This window comes from Phyllostomus discolor, chromosome 6 (assembly GCF_004126475.2).
Source record: "Phyllostomus discolor isolate MPI-MPIP mPhyDis1 chromosome 6, mPhyDis1.pri.v3, whole genome shotgun sequence".
Taxonomy (NCBI): domain Eukaryota; kingdom Metazoa; phylum Chordata; class Mammalia; order Chiroptera; family Phyllostomidae; genus Phyllostomus; species Phyllostomus discolor.
The window spans coordinates 70,107,452-70,127,495 of record NC_040908.2 but is presented as its reverse complement, the minus strand read 5'-3'; the positions used below and the strand labels follow the sequence as shown (position 1 = coordinate 70,127,495).

At 43.8% G+C, this 20,044-nt stretch overlaps 1 protein-coding gene across 1 annotated transcript; it reads left to right on the top strand.

Annotated features, from left to right (window-relative positions):
- The first annotated feature begins 4,887 nt into the window (after nucleotides 1-4,887).
- On the top strand, nucleotides 4,888-19,577 carry ECRG4 (ECRG4 augurin precursor). The gene is made up of 4 exons (XM_028517152.2): nucleotides 4,888-5,059; nucleotides 12,372-12,419; nucleotides 14,343-14,500; nucleotides 19,194-19,577. The coding sequence occupies exons 1-4, from the start codon at nucleotides 4,978-4,980 to the stop codon at nucleotides 19,350-19,352; spliced, it is 447 nt and encodes a 148-aa protein (XP_028372953.1). The 5' UTR covers nucleotides 4,888-4,977; the 3' UTR covers nucleotides 19,353-19,577.
- Nucleotides 19,578-20,044: the final 467 nt, after the last annotated feature.

Below are 20,044 nucleotides of genomic sequence, written 5' to 3'. Positions count from 1 at the left end.
CATTGGTTTGTGTCCATTTCTAGGTCAAGACCTTAAAATACTGGCAGCTTCCTCTTGTCGTCTGGAGCAGCTGATCTTTGAATACTCCCTGTGGGAGGGAGCCCTGAGCCTCCCTGTAGGAAACACCCTGAGACCTCTTGCTGAGAGGCCACATGTAAACACTTCAGCTAACAATCTCAGCTGAGTCTAGACTTTCCGATTAGCCCACTAAGGTGTCAGACACATGAGCAGAGCTCTCTGGGACTGTCCAGTGCAGCCCATCCCAGCTGAGTTTGTGGAGTGAGTGCCATCAGAACTGTGGAAGGTAGCAGAACCACCTGACTGAGCCCTGCATTGGTAGGTAAGCAGGATGTAGGGGTTTGACTAACAGGTGAGTGAGGGCCCAGTGACATGCCAAAGGAGTTTTGTGTGCAAAGCCCCAAAGCTGTGAAGGTGCCAAGAAAATGTGCAAGAATTTAGTTTGGGTGAAATTGGGAACCTACAGAAAGTGCAAGGGAAAAACAACTGTTATACATATTGTAAGGCTAAACAGAGAATCCGCAGGTCATGTGTATATTATAGATTCTATAGTCAATGGGTGCCACTAGGATTCTGTATATATTTTTTTAACATTTAGTTATGGAAATCTATAAATATACACAGAGAACAGGATAATGACCCATCACAACTAAGTCTCAGGGAATGTATATGTAATTCTGTAGCAGAAGAATTAGCAATATCTGCTAGTTTTTTCCAGATATATTTTAAGCCAAATCCCATACATCACTTCATTTTCCCATAACTATTCTAGTATGTAGTTGTAACAGATAAGAGCTTAACAAAGTAACTGTAAAACCATTTTTATACCAGAAAAAAACAATCAACTATCTTAATAGGAAGTCTATTCCATGATCAAATTTTTCCTACTGTCTTCTTATTCTCTGTTTGATTCAGAGTCAAGCTGGGTCCTACACTGCATTTGGTTAGTTTGGCTCTGAGGCTTCTTGTGATCAGTGGCAGTTCTGCATCAAGCCCTCTTTCCTGTGCTGTTTGTCCTGTGGAACTTCCCCCATCAGTCTCATGGCACCCTCACCCCTCACTGGGTGATGTCACTTAGCATATTCTTCTAGTGCTGTATTTCCTGTGAACTAGGAAGTTAGAGTGAGTGGTGGGAGATACCACGTCACATCTATGTTTGAGAAGGTGAATCTAATCATGTATGATAGTGAAGTGATAATGTATGGTGAGTTAATGATATATGGTAATGAGATGGACTAGGATCCATCCAAAATGAGGGTTCCTGCTCACCTGGCCTAGGCTGCAGCGTGAGGAGTGGGAGGAGCAAGCAAGTGTCAGACACTTTGAATGGAGAGGTTGGAGGCAGTGTTGTTGATGATAACCACTCCTGACATTTAATGGGTGCTTACAGCATATGAAGATCTGTACATGTGATCTCTGATCTCACCTTACAGAATAAGATCTAGAGAGGACATGTGAATTATGTACATCATTAGTGCACGACACATTCCTGGAACTGTGTTCTTAGGTACTATGCCAAATCACAGAAAGGCAGATCCTGAAACTTCTGTGGTAATTATGGGGAGAAACACTGGGGTAAGTAAGGCTAGGTAGGTGAAGACTGTGTGGGCAGCCCAGTGGGCTGAGTGTCCCAGAGAGTACTCTGAGCACTGCTGACATCAGCATCCTCTAGAATCCTCTTTCCAAAAAATGCAAACTCCTAGGCCCCACCAGGGCCAGCAAGATCAGAATTCCAGGGAGCGTGGCCCAGGAATGTGCATCAACAAGCACCTTGGGATTTTCAGATGAAGTTTGAGAAACACTGGAATAAAGAAAGAGAACGGTGTTAGCAAAGGAAAAAAGTAGAGCCGTGCACTTGGCAAATGTAATTAAATAGGAAGAAAAGGGCTTGTCACAGCACCTATGCATAGCTAAACTTTTATAAGTAAATACTGTTGAACAAATAAACAAATGGAAGGAACTTCAATGTGGAAAACCGACTGTGTCTCCAGAGAGAGCACCAAGATTAGCAGCACCCCCTGCGAAGGCAGGGTGAGTGGCTCCTTGCCACGTAGCAATCACTGCTTAGTAAAACCTGGGGGCTTACATCATGCCCTCGTACTGAAAGAAGTGACAATAATGGCCACTGGGGCCTAGCCAAAGTTGTCTTCCTCTTGCAGCCCTCCTCCTCCACATTTGTGTGGGAGAGAGGCAGAAAAATCCCCACTGAACAGGATCGAGTAAAACCAGACCTGGATGCAAATGGCTGGAAAACAAATGAGACAGGTGTATGTGCACGCTCTGTGCCATTTTATTAGTGGCGATGAAATGTCACCAACAATGTGTAGGGCAGATGAGAACACTGGGGTGAAGACATGTCACTCTGAAATGTTGTCTAGGTCCAGGCAGAGGAATCCAGTGAGCTTTTGGAGAAACAGGTATGAATACAGGATTGAACTGAACTGAACTGATGAACTGACCTGGCCATAAACCGCACAGTTTTTAACACATCTTTTTATTAGTTGCTGTCTTCCTGCTAGCAACCATGATCTTTATTTTATTAGGGTTTTTTCTTTTTAAGGAAATGAAAACAAAATACCAATAAAATGTTTTTAAAACAGGATTGTGCTACCTACACTATTTGTCACAGTACATATTGGGGGAAGGGCCTCACAGGGGACAGGGACTCCTAGAATGTGGACAATGTTGTTTCATGATCACTATGCCATATATCTGATCTCCACATTTTTCTGTATTATATTTCAATAAAAATTTTATGCAAAGAGACTGTGTCTCTCATTGGCAGAGATGGAGAATTCAGTCATTATTTAGGATGAGTAATGTTCCATTTATCCAGGAACTATAGAATATCCTGGAAACCTTTCTTGTTTTGCGAGTAAACACTGGAGCACTATGTGACTGCCAGATGGGCCCTCCATATCACATGCCGGTCATTTTTATCTTCTTGGTTAGAAAGGGCAGACTTAGCTTCAAAATGAAGACTTACCATCAGAATACTGCTCTGGCTATGTCTTCTGATCATCGCCCTTCCTGTGAAAGATGCTGCCCTTCGGCCCCCCAGGATCAGCTTGAGGAGTTTGGAGCTGGCAGGAGGATGAGTTCACCTCCATCCCCTTCTTGGAGAAAAGAATCCGGGCTAATCCTCAGAAAATGTTCTTCTCACCTTATTGGCAATTATTTAAAAATAATCTTCTGTAGGCTCCTTGATTTGTCTTGCCAATTCTATAACAGAACACTAATCAAGGTACTTTTTATATATACTCACATTAAAAATTAAGATTCAATATTTACTTTGTTTTTAAATCCTGCAACTAACTGTATGAGCTAATTAAAACACACATTTTTCCCCCTTGGGCTCTTTGAATTAACAAAAAATAAAATTGCCACCTCATTTTCAAGTGTTCACGGGAGGAGATGGGTAGAGGGCATAATATGTTGGCCTGCTTCCAAAAGATGGGAAAAGAAAACTGTGCAGGGAGGTGGCTACTGTCCTCTGGCTCCATGAACTCAATTTTGATCAGATCCTAGTTAAAAGACAAGGATTTAAATGTTGTATTAGAAGTAAATTCTGTTGAAGATTTGAAGCAAAGGAGGATGAACTCCACCAGACAAATAGGAGATTAGAATTAACACCTTAAATGTACATTCCAAACCAATCCAAACAGAATTTCAGCTTTCTATTTGCTTTTTCTTCCTAATAATGAATTTCTTGTCCTTGGGAAAAAGTACAGATATTGCTATTTTTAGTTTAGTTATTTTTTTAAAATCCTACTCCTTACTCCAGAGTTTCCCCAAGGGCTCCTAGCTTTCCCCTACAATCGTTTGATGTGTAAAGTCATCTTTCTGCTTCTCTCTGGAAATCTGTGCAGCCCAAGTCCTTGTGATTCTCTCAGCCCCACTTTACACTTCCTTGGCCCCACCACCTACTGTCTTTTCTTGCTCAATATTAACACAATCCTTCTGCAGCCTGCTGGCGAAATCCAACTGCGTTAAACAGAGAGCTGATTATGTGGTGAGACAGTAAGCACCCCCAGAAGGTAAAGGAAAGAGATAGTCATAGCAGTTCATAGCAGGTGGAGGGCCCGTAAAGGTAAATTTCAACATCACTGTCCATTCTGTAGACAAGGCCTAGAGAGACTAACTAGGTGACCAGCTCAAGGTCAGCTGGGACAAGCTTGTCTCAGTTTTCCTTTACCATCCTGCAGGTCCTCCGTATCTGATCAGGCCTAGCACTGGGCCTCATTTCAGAGCACACAGTGGGATGCTTTTGTTCTGCAACCACCTACAGAGCTCCCTCAGTTCCTGGTTTCTGAAAGGCTTTCTATTCCAGTAGTCTGGGATAAAATGTTTTCCTGGTTGGCAGTTCTGAACCCAGACTGTGGAGTCTTTCAAAATATACCAAAACACAGTGCTGCCAAAAGCATCTTTAAGTGCTACTTGGGGAATTAAGGAAATTCCAGAGACGTCTTTATAGGCCAATGCACGATGAGAAGGCGGTGAAGTATTAGTGACAAGGACAACATAAGTGGCCATCGCACCAGGCTAGGACGAGAGGGACATGATGGGAGAAGGGGAGACCTGAGCTGGGGTTAGCAGTCCGCCTCCTACCCTTTCCTGGGGCATCAGCTTTTCCCTTCTGGATGGTGTCAGCCCCTCCCTGGGCAGCTGGAACCCCAGTGGAACCCCGCTGGTCCCCCACTGGTCCTCACCAGCCACAATGCCCCAGGTGATCTTCAGTGGCGCATGCATCGCAAGCATCCGTGGCCAGAGAGCAGGTCTCAGAAGCGATCGCTGGGGCAGCTTGGCCCGTGGACCGCTGGCACAGCGCCCTCCCGGCTGGCCCCGCCCAGGCAGAGACGCAGGCAGCACCCGCCCGCCTGCGCCCCTCTCTCCAGCACACCAGTCTTCCTGCGCAGCGGCTAGTGGTGTGCGTTCCCCTCCTGCTTGCTGGGTGCAGCCATGGCCACCTCCTCCTCCACGCGGCCCACCGTCCTGGCCTTGACCGCTCTGGCTCTGTTCCTGGTGCTGTGCCTGGGTCCAAGTAAGTGGGGATATGGCAGGGAGCAGGGGAGGCAGATAGGTGCTGGAGTGGAGACATAGGGACCCATTTTGAATCCCGGGAAGGACCAAGAGTCATAGTGGTTTTGCACTTGCAGGAGTAGCTTGGGCAAGCTAACAGAGTACCAAGATCAAGGGTAGGGTCTCAGGGATGTTTGACAACCTTGGGGGAAAATGAGGGTGGGAGGCCCGAAAGAGGAGCAAGAAGTGTTTCAGGACTGAGTAATTCAGGAAGGGGTAATGGGAGCTTGAATCCGGTGGGGCACACGTCTCTCTCCCCAGCCCGCATTCCCCAGACCCCAGACTTAGGGGATCCAAAAATACATCATCCCGGAGATTCCCTTCCAGGCACTTCCCAGCTGGGTCAAGTCCAGGTAGCAAAGCAATGAGCAGGCCTCACATCCCATATAGGGAAACTGCTCTGAAACGAGAAATACTTCTCCTTCTGTACTTCATGGAGCCCTCAGTGAATAGGTTGAAAATTCCCAAAGAAATGGTCTCTGTAATGATGTGCACATGCACACATATGCCCAAAATGAAGCAATTTGGTGAGTGTGCAGACAATCTAAACTCTGGGAGTCCATAGACCCCATCTTAAGAAAGGCAATCTGAAATAGCATGTTTTGTCTGGATAACAGTACCCTCCCGTGTGATCCTACGTGGTTTGCCAGTGGCCCAATGTATGCACGAGTGCCTCTGAGGCTCTGTGACCCAGATCTACTGCTAAGGGAGCAGGGGCTGGAAGGCATGAAGTGACTTGTTGGTGAAATGAGGCTGGTGTTTTTCCCACTGCAAAGTAGCTGGACACTGATGGAAAAGCAGATTCCCTTGGTTGCTCATTCTCTGTATTTTATTTATTCGAAGCAGGTATAGAAAGCCAAGCTCCTGGTGTGGGGGAGGGAGGAGCCCTGAGGTTGGAGCTGGAGTCCTTAGAACAGCAGGGTACCTGTTCAGGTGGGGAGAGTTGCTACAGTTCTGACAAATCTCAGGGGAGACTGATCAGTAATTTCTCAGGGCAGGATTTACCTGTCTCATACCCTTTGTTCCTTCCATTTTAAGAAGCACATTCCAAAAAAGAGAGTGAGCATTGGCTTTATTTCTTTTCAGGCCTTATACTTTATTTCATTCATACCAAGAACACAGTGAAAGGAGTCAATTAAATATTATAGTATCATCATCAATCTGTAATGTGAAAGTCCTTATGACTTAAAGTGAATATCATTATATCTATGTAGAGTCCCAAAGGTGGCTCTTTATGACATCCAAAAACATTTAATGGGAAAAAAAGATCATTGCCCTTCTTAATTAATAAATTGATCAAAGGGGCATCTTGCAATTCTGAACCCGCCAGGAGATCTATACCAGGTAAGTAGATTTGATAAATTCAAAAGCGCCTATTATCAGTGTAGAAATAGTAATTGATGGTGTTGGAGTTAAAAATAAAAAACCTATACTACAGAAAAAAATATCACAGTTATTTACTTGTTCTTTTTTTTTCTTCAAACAAATTTAGTGCAGTATTCAATCATATGTGTTAATATTTATAGTTGTCAACATAAAAAATGTCCAAATGTGTAGAGAATTTATATAAGTTTATTTAAGCCAAACTGATAACAATTGCTGTGGAGCAAAATCTCAATGAATTGAGAAAATGCCCCAGAGAATGGTAGTTTTGCAACTTATTTTATACAATACAATTGAAGGAGGAGATGTAAAAGGATTACATGAAATCCACTGATGATAGATTTGTGAAGTGGGAAAAAGCAAAGCTGAGAAATATCTAGGATTGGATAAAAAATAAACCAAATGGACACATTGTTCCTTTACATTTGTGGACCTAGGGTAGTTAACAGTTAACAGGATAAGATAACACTGAGGGGTTTTGTGGTCTCTGCTCTGGTGCAGTGAGGGGCCTAGAAAAAAGGAAATCGCCCTGACATTCCAAAGGTATGTTATCCTAGATGCAAAAAGACAATAGACAGGCTTGGTTAAGGTAAAGATTGACCTTTGTCGGGGAAGATACTGGCCTAAGACATGACCACCCGTCATAACTCACTTTTAGTTAGAAAGTTGTAATTTCAGACTGTAATATGTAGTTACTTTCAGTCTCTGGATTTGTAAGGACACCATGCTTACCAAGCTTGTCAGGTTTAGTATGGGCCCCTTTTTGGTCCACACAGTTCAGTCTGTGGTAATCAGCACAGTGGCAACAGTGACAATTCACGATTTAGGGTTTATCCATGCTTTTCAGTTGTATTGCTTAGAATTGGTGAAGCTTCAAATCTGGAGCAGTGGTGACACATTTGCTGCAAGAAATTGCAGCCTCATCACAAATGCTTAAACCAAATGTCTACTTCAATATCAGATCACATTTCAGATGGAGGGATTTACTCTGAGTTGTTGGAGATCAACAGATGTTAAGATAGTAATGAACGCTAATATTAGTGCCAAGGAACATCCCTGTCTGCTTTGAGAAATGTTTCCATTGATTTCTTCATTGACCCTTGTAAGGGAAGTATAGCCTTTAAGAGTAGTGCCATGGCCTCTAAATAATCCTGTCTATGGTAGCCTCATCAAGTGCTCATCTCTGCTTATTTATGCTCAGAAGCCTCCACCAACTCTTGATGTGAAACCTCTTGGTGCAACCTGTGCCAATTTTGCATGGCTGCCCAGGTATTGGAAACCTTACTTCATGTCCTAATCTATGGCCCCGTAGCCCCTTACAGCCATAGCTTTTCTCCCAGAAGTTTTCTTTCTCTAGGTTAAATAACTAAATTCTTTTACTTTTTTCTCATATAACACATATTCGGGCCCTTGTCCTCTCTGGACTCTCTCCTTGACCAAAGCTCCAATTATTCTGTGACCTTCTGAAAGTCAGATGTTGTGAACTGAACCAAATAGTAGAGAGGTGGTCTGATCAGAGTACTGACAAAACAGAGATAGGACAATTACTTCCTTTCTGCAAGATGCTACCCTGTTATTAATGCAGCCTAAAATTGTAATTTCTTTTTGTTTTAATTTATTTTAGAGAGAGAAAGGAAGAGAGAGAGAGATTTGTTGTTTCACTTATTTATGCATTCATTGGTTAGTTCTTGTTTGTGCCCTGAACAGGGACTGAACCCACAAACTCAGTACATCGGGACAATGCTCTACCCAACTGAGCTACCTAGCCAGGGCCACAGATGCTTTTTAAACAATCACATCATTGCAGACTGATGATACCATACACAATGAAAACCATTAAATTCTTCCATAGGCTGCCACACACTGTACTACTCTCTGAGCCCACTGCCCAGCAGACACCCAGCCTTCCTATGGAAGACGTGAGAGCACTATCACCCGCACTCCATTCCTTCAGTGTAGTCTCTAAAGATTCTTCCCAAACTGAGCTCCCCAGCTGGAATACCTATTCTAAAGGCAGTTGGGTATCACTCAAATTCAGATGCTTACAGAGGGCTAATTAGAACTGGCTGTTTATGGACCATGGGGTGTGCTGAATGATGTGGGCCCAGAGGTGTTCAAATTCAAATTTCATAAGTACTGGCATGCCAATAAAACACATCTGCAGGAAAAGTTCAGCTGTGGGCATCCAATTTGTGACCTTTCCCTACAAATGTGGGGTTTTTCTCCCCCTCAACTACCTAGTAAATTGTTTAAGCAGAGGTCATTAATCTTATTTAGATCCCAGACACTTTTGAGAGTCTGGCAAAAGCTATGGCTTCTTTCCCCAGAAAATTGTGCCTTTTTAGATAGAAACACAGGTTTGGGGCCTGTCCATGGAAAGAGGGAGGTTAAGTGCCTGCACAAGAAAGTAGGCACCACCATCTCAGTGCCTGTCCATCTGAGGCCAGACTAGTTCCTTGGCCCTGAAGACACTTGGCTCAGTACTTACAAGGCTTGGCTTTTCCCCAGGGGCTTTGAAAAGCCTTACAATATGGCAATTAAGGATCAGAGACATTGATGGTCCTCAAACCAGATCACCTCATGGAGTGGGGTATCCTGTCAGGCTAGACATGTTATTTTCCACTGAAATAATTGGGCTGAATAGAAACATCTTTAGAAGTGAACAAAAATAATAGTGAGGCTTCTGGTCAAATGGTGGAGTACACAGACACATCTTGCTTCTTAGCATAACCACATTAAAATTACAACTAAAATATAGCACAACCATCACACAGAACCATCAGAAATCAAGTTGAATAGAAGTCTGACAACTATGGAATTAAAGAAACCACATCCATCAAGACTGGTAAGAAGGGCGCAGACAGGGAATGGGCTGGTCTCTTACCCATGTGTGGTGGATAAAAATTTGGGAGGAATACCTCAGGAGTGAGCAGGCCCAGGCCCACACCAAGCCCCCCAACCTAGGGTTCCAGTGGCAGTAAGACAAGTCCCCCACAACTTCTGGCTGCAAAAACCAGTAGGCACTGAATCGGCAGAAAAAACTACTGGGGTCTCAAGCAGTTCCTCTTAAAGAACCCATACACAGACTCACCTACTCAGACTTACTCCCTCTAAGCTGCAGCACCAGGGTGGCAGCTTGAAGGGCACCAGTGGCATCCAGGGAGAGGCTGAAATGTCTGGCATCGGTATGAGCAGAAGTCATTGTCCCTTTTATGAGCCCTCCTCCCACAAAGCCATTGAGCTGGCAGGTTGGCACCATATTTGAGAATCCATCAACCTGGCTGACACAGTTTGAACCCCCTTGTAGATCCCCAAGGATTCTGCCCCACCCAAATTATAGACCACCCAAGCTGCTTTGCCATATGAATGGCTGATCTTGATTCATGCTTCACAAACTCCTAAATCCTACCAAACAAGCAACAGCTGGCCTCAGTGACTCCCAGGCCTGGCACTAGCAGCAGCCAGATTAGCTTCACAGCTTGGCTTCACCTGGGAATCTCCAATCCCAGCACAAGTAGCAGCCATCTAAGATTGCTTTATAGCTCAGAAGAGATGGCCCTGAGCAAAACACAGGTGGGGGCTGACCTTTGCCTGCACCACCCAGGAAACCTCAGAGCCAACACACCCAGTGGACACCTACAGACCACTTCAGAGCACCACCACCCTACCATTGCACAGCTGATCCTCCTCCAGCTGAAGGCAGAGGTTCATGGTACATGGTCATAGCCAGTCCCTGCAGCTGGGTAAAATCCTCCCATTGATCTGTCAACAGCAGCTAAGCCTCAACTACAAGAGGAAGGTGTACTCAGCCCACACAAAAGGATGCACCTTGAATATCCAGCTTGGGTGATAGGGGAGGCTGTGCCTCTGATCTCTACAGGACACCTACTACATTAGGCCACACTACCAAGATATAGAGTCACAGCAGCTCACCTAATACATAGAAACAAACACAGGGAGGGTGCCAAAATGAGAAAACAAAGAAATATGGCCCAAATGAAAGAACAGATCAAAACTCCAGAAAAAGAACTAAACAAAATGGAGATAAGCAATCAATCAGATGCAGAGTTTCAAAACACCAGTTATAAGGATAGTCAAGGAATTTACTGAGGACCACAGCAACGTAAAAAAGATCCAGTCAGAAATGAAGAATTCACTAAATGAAATAAAGAACAATTTACAGGCAAACAACAGTAGAGTGGATGAAGCTGAGAATCAAATCAATTATTTGGAACATAAGAAAGCAAAAAACAACCAATCAGAACAAGAAGAAAAGAGAATCCAAGAAAATGAGGGTAGTATAATCAGCCTCTGGGACAACCTCAAGATGTCCAACATTCACATCAGAGGGATGCCAGAAGGAAAAGAGAAAGAGCAAGAAACTGGAAATATATTTGAAAGAAATGAAAGAAAACTTCCCTAATTTGGTGGAGGAAATAGATATGCAAGTCCAGGAAGCACAGAGAGTCCCAGTCAAGTTGGATGCAAACAGGACCATGCCAAGATACATCATAATTAAAATGCCAAGGGTTAAAGATAAAGGGAGAATCTTAAAAGCAGAGAGTTACCTACAAAGGAGTTCCCATAAGATTGTCAGCTGATTTCTCAGAAGAAACTTTGCAAGCAAGAAGTATTCAAAGTGATGAAAAGCAAGGACCTACAACCAAGATTACCCTCTCTAGCAAAGCTATCATTTAGAATGGGACAGCAGATAAAGTGCTTCCCAGACAAGGTAAAGCTAAAGAAGGTCATCATCACCAAGCCATTGTTACATGAAATGTTAAAGGGACTTATTTAAGAAAAAGAAGATCAAAACTATGAACATTAAAATGACAACAAACTCACAACTATCAACAATTTGAATCTAAAAAAGAAAAACAAAAAAAAACAAAGTAAGCAAACAACCAGAACAGGAACAAAATCATAGGTATGGGGATAATTTGGAGGGTTATCAGCTGGGAGCAGTGAGGGGGAGAAAGGGAGAAACGGTGCAGGGATTAAGAAGCATAATTAGGAGGAACAGAATAGACACGAGGAGGTTAAGAATGGTGTAGGAAATGGAGAAGCCAAAGAACTTACATGCATGACCCATGGACATGACCTAAGGGGGGGACTGCTGGAGAGAAGAGGGTACCAGGCAGAGGGGGGCAAAGGGAAAAATTGGAACAACTATAACGGCAAAATCAATAAAATATACTTTAAAAAATCTTTAAAAAAATAGCAAATAGTGCAAGGTATACCTGATTATAAGACGGTCAGAACAAGCTACAAACTGGGCTGAATTTTGGAGAGCTATAGTATGTCCCTTGACTTGTGGCCACATAACTCCCATTTCTGCCTGCCCCTGTTGTCTGATAACTACCTTCTCTGTCCTCTCCTCTTCTTATAAGGACACTAGTGACTGGATTTAGAGCCCACCCAAGTTCAGTGTGATAGAACCTCAAGAGCTTTAACTACTTGTGTCTGCAAATACCCTATTTCCAAGTAAGTTCATATTCAGAGGTTTCAGGTGGACATGAACTGGGTGAGGGGGGCACATCCACCCCACTATACCGTGAAAAGAGAAAGTCATCAGGAAGGTACATATGACAGATGGCTGGCCCTCATAATAGGACAGAAGGGCTGAAAGAACATGTCACTTTTCTCAGGGACTAGCTCGTGCCAGAATGCCCTTGGTCAGCCATGGTGATTGTCACCAGTCTGAGTCATGGGCGGCCTCTATTGCTTTTTCTGGACAGCAGGGAACACAACAAGCCTTAAATGCTATAATACTATCAAGTTGCCAAATCAAGATGGAGGCACACAGTGATTTTTTTAAGTGATTTTTGCATTTGAGAAATTAAAAGAGTACAGTTCAAGTCTGAACCTGACTTCTATTTTCATTCCTTTAGGTGCCATAAATGGAAATAAACTCAAGCTGATGCTTCAGAAACGGGAAGGTAAACACATCCCAAACAGGTGGCCGTTGCGTGCCTCACAGGGTTAAAGCGAGATGGTGGTGTCGGACGTGCTCATTGCAGTTGTGTACTCAGGCAGCCGTCACGTGTTTAGTCCTTAAGTGTTGGCAGATACAAAGAGCTTATTCTGTGGGTGTGTGCTGTGACATTTTATTAGATAAATATTATTGCCAGTAAATGTGTGAAGGCTGGTTTTCTGAAAGTGGTCAGTGTAGACGCGGGAATAAAAGAAGCGGAGCTACTGTGTCCACTGAATGCACATGTCTAAACTTAGAGCATATCCTCTGGAGCCCAGAAAAGTTCAGTTGGTGGGTGCACACGTCTTGTATTGTATGGTAGTCTGTATCCAGTTAGCTATTGCAGGGAGGGTCAAACCGAAAAACGTTTTGTTACTAGCACCTGCTGTGGAAAATACTCCTAAGATAAATGTGGTAGATAGCAGGAAAGTGTCACAGAAATGGGACAGTCTGGGAGCCACACACTGTGAGCTGGGTCTGCTGTCATCAGACCAATGGTATGGTCTTGTGAAGGCCACTTTCCCTCTTGGAATTTTCACCTTTACCTGTAAAATTAAGAAGTTAACTGTCCCTTAGAAATTGTGTGGTCACATTTCTGATATGGACATTTAATCTCTTCTTGTCTCTCTGAGTTAGCAGGGACTCTACTAGTAGGTTCAACTCAGCTCCTGACAGGGCCTCAAGCTCTTACTTGCACGCTTCCCAGTCGCCCCTCAGGGAGCCAGGTGCTGAACATAGGCAGGCTCTCTCAGGGCCAGGGGACTCCTGGAGCATCTTTCCCAACATTTCCAGCTGCTCATGAGGCCCTGGTCCCTCTGCAGTCTCTGAGGCTCCTCGGAGTGCTTCCTTCCCATGCTGGGCCACCAGCCATCCCCCCAGGGGACAACCTGGTAACAGAAGGTCTTGCAGGGCCAGACTGACAAAGGTGGAGCTGGAGAGGAAACTGCCAGGATAATCAGAATTCCTGGGTGCACAGCCTCAACTTTTATTGAGGTCAAGCCAAGAAATACATATGGAACACCTACTGTGTGCCAAAGAGTGCAGCAGGCCCTGAGGGAATTAGACAGATAAGCCAAGAGTGAAAAAACAAACCCCCTCATGTTTATCCCCATGGCCACTGAACACATAGGGCACTTCCATTACCCTGTACAGCCTACAGAACAGTGTGGACAGGAAAGGTCAGTCCAGTTTTACAGATGAGGGGCAGGCTCAAAGCCAGACAGCAGGGGCAGGCCAGTGGCACATCTGCTTTCCCTGGGCACATCCTACCAAGGTGCTACCTTTCAAATAGTTGAGACCACACAGGGAGACGGCAGAGGGAGCATGTTGAAGCAAGCATCAGGACACTTCCAGACTCAGTCGACTCATCGGTGATCTGTGAGGCCCCCAGATGGTGGCCCAAGGCAGCACTGTGTGTTCTAGCGATCTGCCCTGAGCACTTGCCATACCATGAGGCTGGTCCTGGTCTGGGCCCCTCAGGGCTCATCATTCCAGTCTTTTTCACTCAGTTTCCTAAGCAAGCACAGTGCTCTCTAGTTTGCATGTACACTGCGTATGCACCAGGGTGGCACTAGACAGCCTGTCATTTGTCGAATACAGAGCCCAGGGTGTAAGCCACCCACCCTTGCGTGAGGCCTAGGGTCTGAGCATGGTGAGTGGCTGGAGACAATGAGCTGAATTTCATTTCTACCCTGAGCCTGACAAGTTGAAGGTCAGCCCGTGCTCTTTTACATGACTGTAACAAGAGAGCCTACTAACAAGGACCCCATGTATAAATGAAGCTGAGTCAAAATCATCCTGCCCGTGTAGCACTGGATGAGATGTATAATAGCGATTCACCCCAACAACAAAAGAAAAGGAATTTGGGGGTGGGAATTATTCATTTCAGCACCTGCTCCAAAGAAAACTGACGTGGCTGTTGATGAGAGCAGAGCCAAAGACTTCTTAGGCCCTCTGAAGCGCCAGAGACGGCAGCTGTGGCACCGGACACGACCTGAGGTCCAGCAGTGGTACCAGCAGTTCCTCTACATGGGCTTCGATGAGGCGGTGGGTGTGCCCTCCTGCTGGGGCTGGCTTCCTGCGGGACAGTGTGCATGTGGTGGTGGGGGTGGGTGAGGAGACAGGGCTATAGCTTGGCAAAACAGGGCACAAAAAATTAGGCTTCATTATTCACTCCAAAAGTGCAAGCCCCACTGTATACCAAGAGCGATCCAGGCTTTGGGTCACGTGACCATCAGTATAAGGACAGCAGCTGGAATTTTCCATCACATGAGTCCGAAAGGGAATCCCTTCCAATGCGTTTGGGAATTCCAGACAGGTCACTGTCAAATTGGCTGGAACTTAGATTCATTGAGAATCTGATTTTTTTAGGAACAATTTTAACAGTTTTGCATGGGTGTTCTTAAAATAACTCACGACCTCCCCCAGATATTTTCGGCTTTACATCAAAAAATGTCAGAAACAACAAGATCAGTGCAAAGACCCACGAAGACAGTGGAAAGAGATGAAAACAGACTTTTAATGAGAAATGGGTCTTTGCAGATGTTTAGGGGATAATTTGTCAATGCCTTTGCAGAAGATGGTTCAGTTCATGTGTCCAGGTAATGTGAGTGGACATATTCACCAAATTACAGGGAAAAGTTTTTTGTAATCACAGCCTCCAACTGGGGACCAGGGTGAGGGACTCTGCTGCACAGAATTTGGCAGAGTGACTGACAGGGCTGCGTGGGGCTCGGGAGGAGCACAGGTTTAGTGAGGTTTAGTGTGGAGAGCATCGAGCCCACCCATCACCCTAGCCTGGGGGCAGAAGAAGGGTGGCATCTCCAAAGAGGGCAGAAGAAGTGTTTTTCCAAATGGGCCCACGATTCATATTGTGAATCAAGGGTGTATATGAATAACTGCAATAGGTGAAAACAAACTCTTTAGAGACATTATTTTTAAAGTTAAATTTATTGGGAAACAAAAACAAACATAAATGAATGGAACTACATCAAACTAAAAAGCTTTTGCACAGCAAAGGAAATCAACCAAAGAAAAAGGCAACTAACCAAATGGGAAAAGATATTTGCAAACAATACCTCTGATAAGGGGCTGATATCCAAAATATGTAAAGAACTCTTACAACTCAAGAACAATAAGCAATCAGTTGTAAAATGGGCTGGGGACCTGAAGAGACCATTTTAAATGTCTGCATAAAAAGTGGACCTACAGCCCTGTGGTAACATCCTCCTCATTCCCAGCCATTGGACATATCAGTGGTTCCCCAGATTAGCGTTTTGCAATTCAAATATAATTTTTGTTGTGCAAATAGCTAAAAACTTATAGCCTAACTCTGCACCAGGAGTGACTGTAGTTTTTACATGAATTAACTTACTTAACATTCACAACAACCCAAAATGTGGGTGCTATTTGCATCTTTGTGTGTAGTTTGTGTCTCACTTACTATTGCACTCTGCCCTGGGGAGTTGCTAGGCAAAGGTGCAATTATATTTCAGGGTTGTTAAGCAGTGCCAAATTGCACATTCTTGTAAGTCACGTGTGAGTGCACCATTTTCTCACATCCCTAACAGCATCTGGTATTCTCACTGAAAACTTTAAAACGTTTACTTATTTGATAGATGAAAATGCTCTATCATCTTTTAGCACTTAGCATTTCTTTGATTATCTGTATTTGCAGTTCATGAAAATGGGTATTAACAGTTCAACATGGGCATTTTTTCATATGTCTATGGGCCCTCTGTATGTCCCCTTCAGGGAAATGTCTATTCAGGTCCTTTGCCTATTTTTAAATTAGATTGTTTGCCTTCTTGGTGTTGAGTTGTGTGAGTTTTTTATATTTTTTGTAAATTAAATCTTATTATATGTATCATTGGCAAATATGTTCTCCCATACAGTGGGTTCCTTTTTCATTTTATTCATGGTTTCTTTTGCTGTGCAAAAGCTTTTTAGTTTGATGTAGTCCCATTTGTTTATTTTTTCCTTTGTTTCCCTTGCCCTAGGAGATATATTGGCAAAAATATTGCTATGTGAGATGTTTGAGATCTTACTGCCTATGTTTTCTTCTAGGATTTTTATGGTTTCAAGACTTACAATTAAGTCTTTTGTCCATTTTGAGTTTATTGTTGTATATGGTGTAAGCTGGTGGTTTAGTTTCATTTATTTGCATGTACCTGTCCAATTTTCCCAAGAGACTGTTTTTACTCCATTGTATGCTCTTCCCTCCTTTGCCAAATATTAATTGATCATAAAAGTGTGGGTCACTAGCCATCAGAGAGATGCAAATGAAAACATCAATGAGGTATCTCCTCACACCTGCCAGAATGGCTACCGTCAATAAATTCACAAACAACAAGTGCTGGCAAGGCTGTGGAGGAAAGGGAACCCTTGTGCACTCTTGGTGTGAATACAGATTGGTGTAGTCACTATGTAAAACAGTATGGAGTTTACTCAAAAAATTAATAATGGAACTGTCTGTTGACCCAATAATCCCACTTCTGGGAATATACCCTAAAAATCCTGAAACACCAGTCAAAAAGAATAAGTGCACCCCTACATTCAGAGCAGCATTATATGCAATGGCCAAAGTCTGGAAACAGCCCATGTGCCATCAGTAGATGAACAGGTAAAAAAGCTGTGGCACATTTACACAATGGAATACTAGGCAGCTATAAAAAAGACGGAACCCTTACCATCTTTGCAAAACATGGATGGACCTAGAGATTATTATGCTAAGTGAAATGAACCAGTCACAGAAAGACAAATACCATATGATCTCACTTATATGTGGAATCTAATGAACAAAATAACTGATGAATAAAATAAAAACAGGCATGGACATGGAACAGACTGATAGCTCTCAGAGGGGTGGGTGGGCTGGATGAAAGAAGGTGAAGGGATTAGCCAAAGAACTCACAGACACAGACAACATTGTGGTGAAGGCCAGGGGAGGGGGCTAGGGGCTGGGTGGAGGCGAGCAAAGGGAGGAAATGGGGGACACCTATAATAGTGTCAACAACAACAAAAAACAAATGTGAAAAAAGGGTTCAACATGGGGAAATGGCTAAAATAATGTCTGATAGCAAAAACAGAATAAAGGAGGATCAAGAAAGAGTGTAATAACTAGATATGCACAGATAACTCTAGGAGGAAATCCATCTTAATGTCAATAGTGGCTGTCTTTGGCAATGGAATTACAATTTCCCTTTTTCTTTGTCCCCCTCCTACATACAGATTTTAAAATATGAGACTGCATTTTTTTTCTATAGTCATAAAACATTTTAAAATTTTAGTGAAAAAATTATTTCAAGCCAAACTTCAAACAAGATTCTAAAATGAGAAAAATCAAAGGCCAAGAGTTATTTCACTATGGGAAAAACTGCAGTATTGGGAAGCAGGCCACTGTCCTCCTTTCTGAGGCAGAGGCTGGAGAGGGCTCCAAAGGTGCCCCAGGCTAAGTAAATGGAGACAGACATTGAGTCCTCCTCATCAGCCTGGCACTGTCGGCTCACTGCTCACCCAGAGAGGATGGCCACCAAGACTCCACTGTGGGTGAGGCCGGGCTTCCAGCCTCAAGGAGTTCTCGATTATCAGTGTTCACTGGCAGGCTTAGTAAAATAAAAATAGATTCCTGAGACCCCACCACCAGAAAATTCTATCCAGGGGGTGTGCAGTGGCACCTGAGAATCTGCATTTTATACTATCCCTGAGACTTGGAAGCAGTGGTACACAAACCACACTTTGAGAAAAACTGGCCCCAAGCCCAAACTTTTAAACACACTCCAACCTCTCCAGGCTATCTTTGTCTGCTTTGGTTTTTTGCCCTTACACCAAATCTCTCACCAAGTCCTGAGCATTGACAGGTGCGAGTTTAATCCAAATTCATCATGCACCTTCATCATCAACAAAAACCTAGTTTCTCCTTTAAAAATGGGTTAACAGCAAAGACCTGTTTCCCATGCTGTAAACCTGAATGTCGTTCTTCACTTCTCACTCATCCACAGTCCTTCTTCCCTTTTATTTTTATTAAGTGCAACTGTTTTCATATGTGTCTCTCGGGTACTGTAGGCTTCCTAAAGGCACGGAAGGTCTCACTTGGGTTGGGTGGCCCTCCAGCGCCCAGCTCGGGGCCTGACATGCTGTGTCCACTGAATCAGTGCCTGTGGAGTGAATAAGGCACCTGCGCATGCTCTAAGCAACCCCACAGGTATAAAGGAGTTACCGTCAGGAGTACCCCAAATAACCTGCCCTGTGGCTGTACTGTGCCAGTCCCGTGACTGACCACATGTTGGCTTAATTTAGCCAACATTTATTAAGCATCTACTATGTGCACTACAATGGGCCTGGCACCAAAATGGGACAGGAAGAAAATAAGACAGTGTCTGCCACAGTAAGACATGTATGGTGCCAGGGGTCAGGCCAAGTTGTTACTGTATGAGGCAGATGTCCATTTTATTTACCAAAGAGAAAAATGTTAACATGTGGGATACATTTAGAAGCTTTCATATGACAGAAGTTTTCATGAGTATGGATGTGCACTCCTTTGGGGAAAATGTATTATCAGTCTTCTGTAGCCAGCTGGAATGACCTCTGAGCACAGGAATACTGTAAGAAGGACTCATTCTTAGGGAGAGGTGTTAATCATTGAAGAAAAACCACCACCAAGAAAGCCAGAGGTAAGATGTGGTCAGGAGTGTGTGTGCCCTTAAACCCACTCTCTATGGTTTTCTCTCTTTGCCTCCAGAAATTTGAAGATGATGTCACCTATTGGCTAAACAGAGATCGGAACGGACACGACTACTATGATTACCACCACCGGCACTATGATGAAGATGCTGCCATTGGTCCCCGGAGCCCAGACAGCTTTCGGCATGGAGCCAGCGTCAATTATGACGACTACTAACCATCGCCTCATGTGTACGAGAAACCAGCAGCAGACCTCTTCCCTCTCCATGATGCCTGGCACAAGTGTGCTTCTGTCATGCTTTGTTTCAGCAGTTCTTTTTGGCCCACTTCACATGACCAGAAAGAAGGTGTCAAAATGATGATTATAAATGCTTTTTGATATTTTATGCAAGTACCTAACAGTGCATTTCTCTAAAAGTAGCAATAAAAGCATTTCGTTAAAAAGTCTCAGAATGGATTTGGATGAAAATTAAGCCGTCAACAGTTTTCAGTACCTAGATGTCTCTAAAGTTGAAGTGCTATCTGAGAAGCCTCTCTCTGTTATCATCCCAAGTGTAACCCAAGAATCCTCACCACCCCCCAACCTGACCCTGGGACTCAGCAGGGGTCTCCTTTTGTTAAAAGTTAGTCCACATTAAATGCAATGTATAAAACCAGCAAGAAATTTTAGTTGAACATTGTTCAAGGTTACAAATCTAGGCTTTCTGGGTTCCAATCCCTGAGCTAGAGCTGGACCTGTTTAATGTTATTGTCCAAGAAATTGTAAGTGAATGAAGAAAATCCATAGATTCAGCTGTCTGTTGCCACAAAAAACACACTCATGAGAAAGATGTTGGTGCAAAAGGAAGGAGAGAAATTTTATTCAGGTGCTGTGTAACCTGGGAGAATGGCAGACCCCTGTCTCAAAGC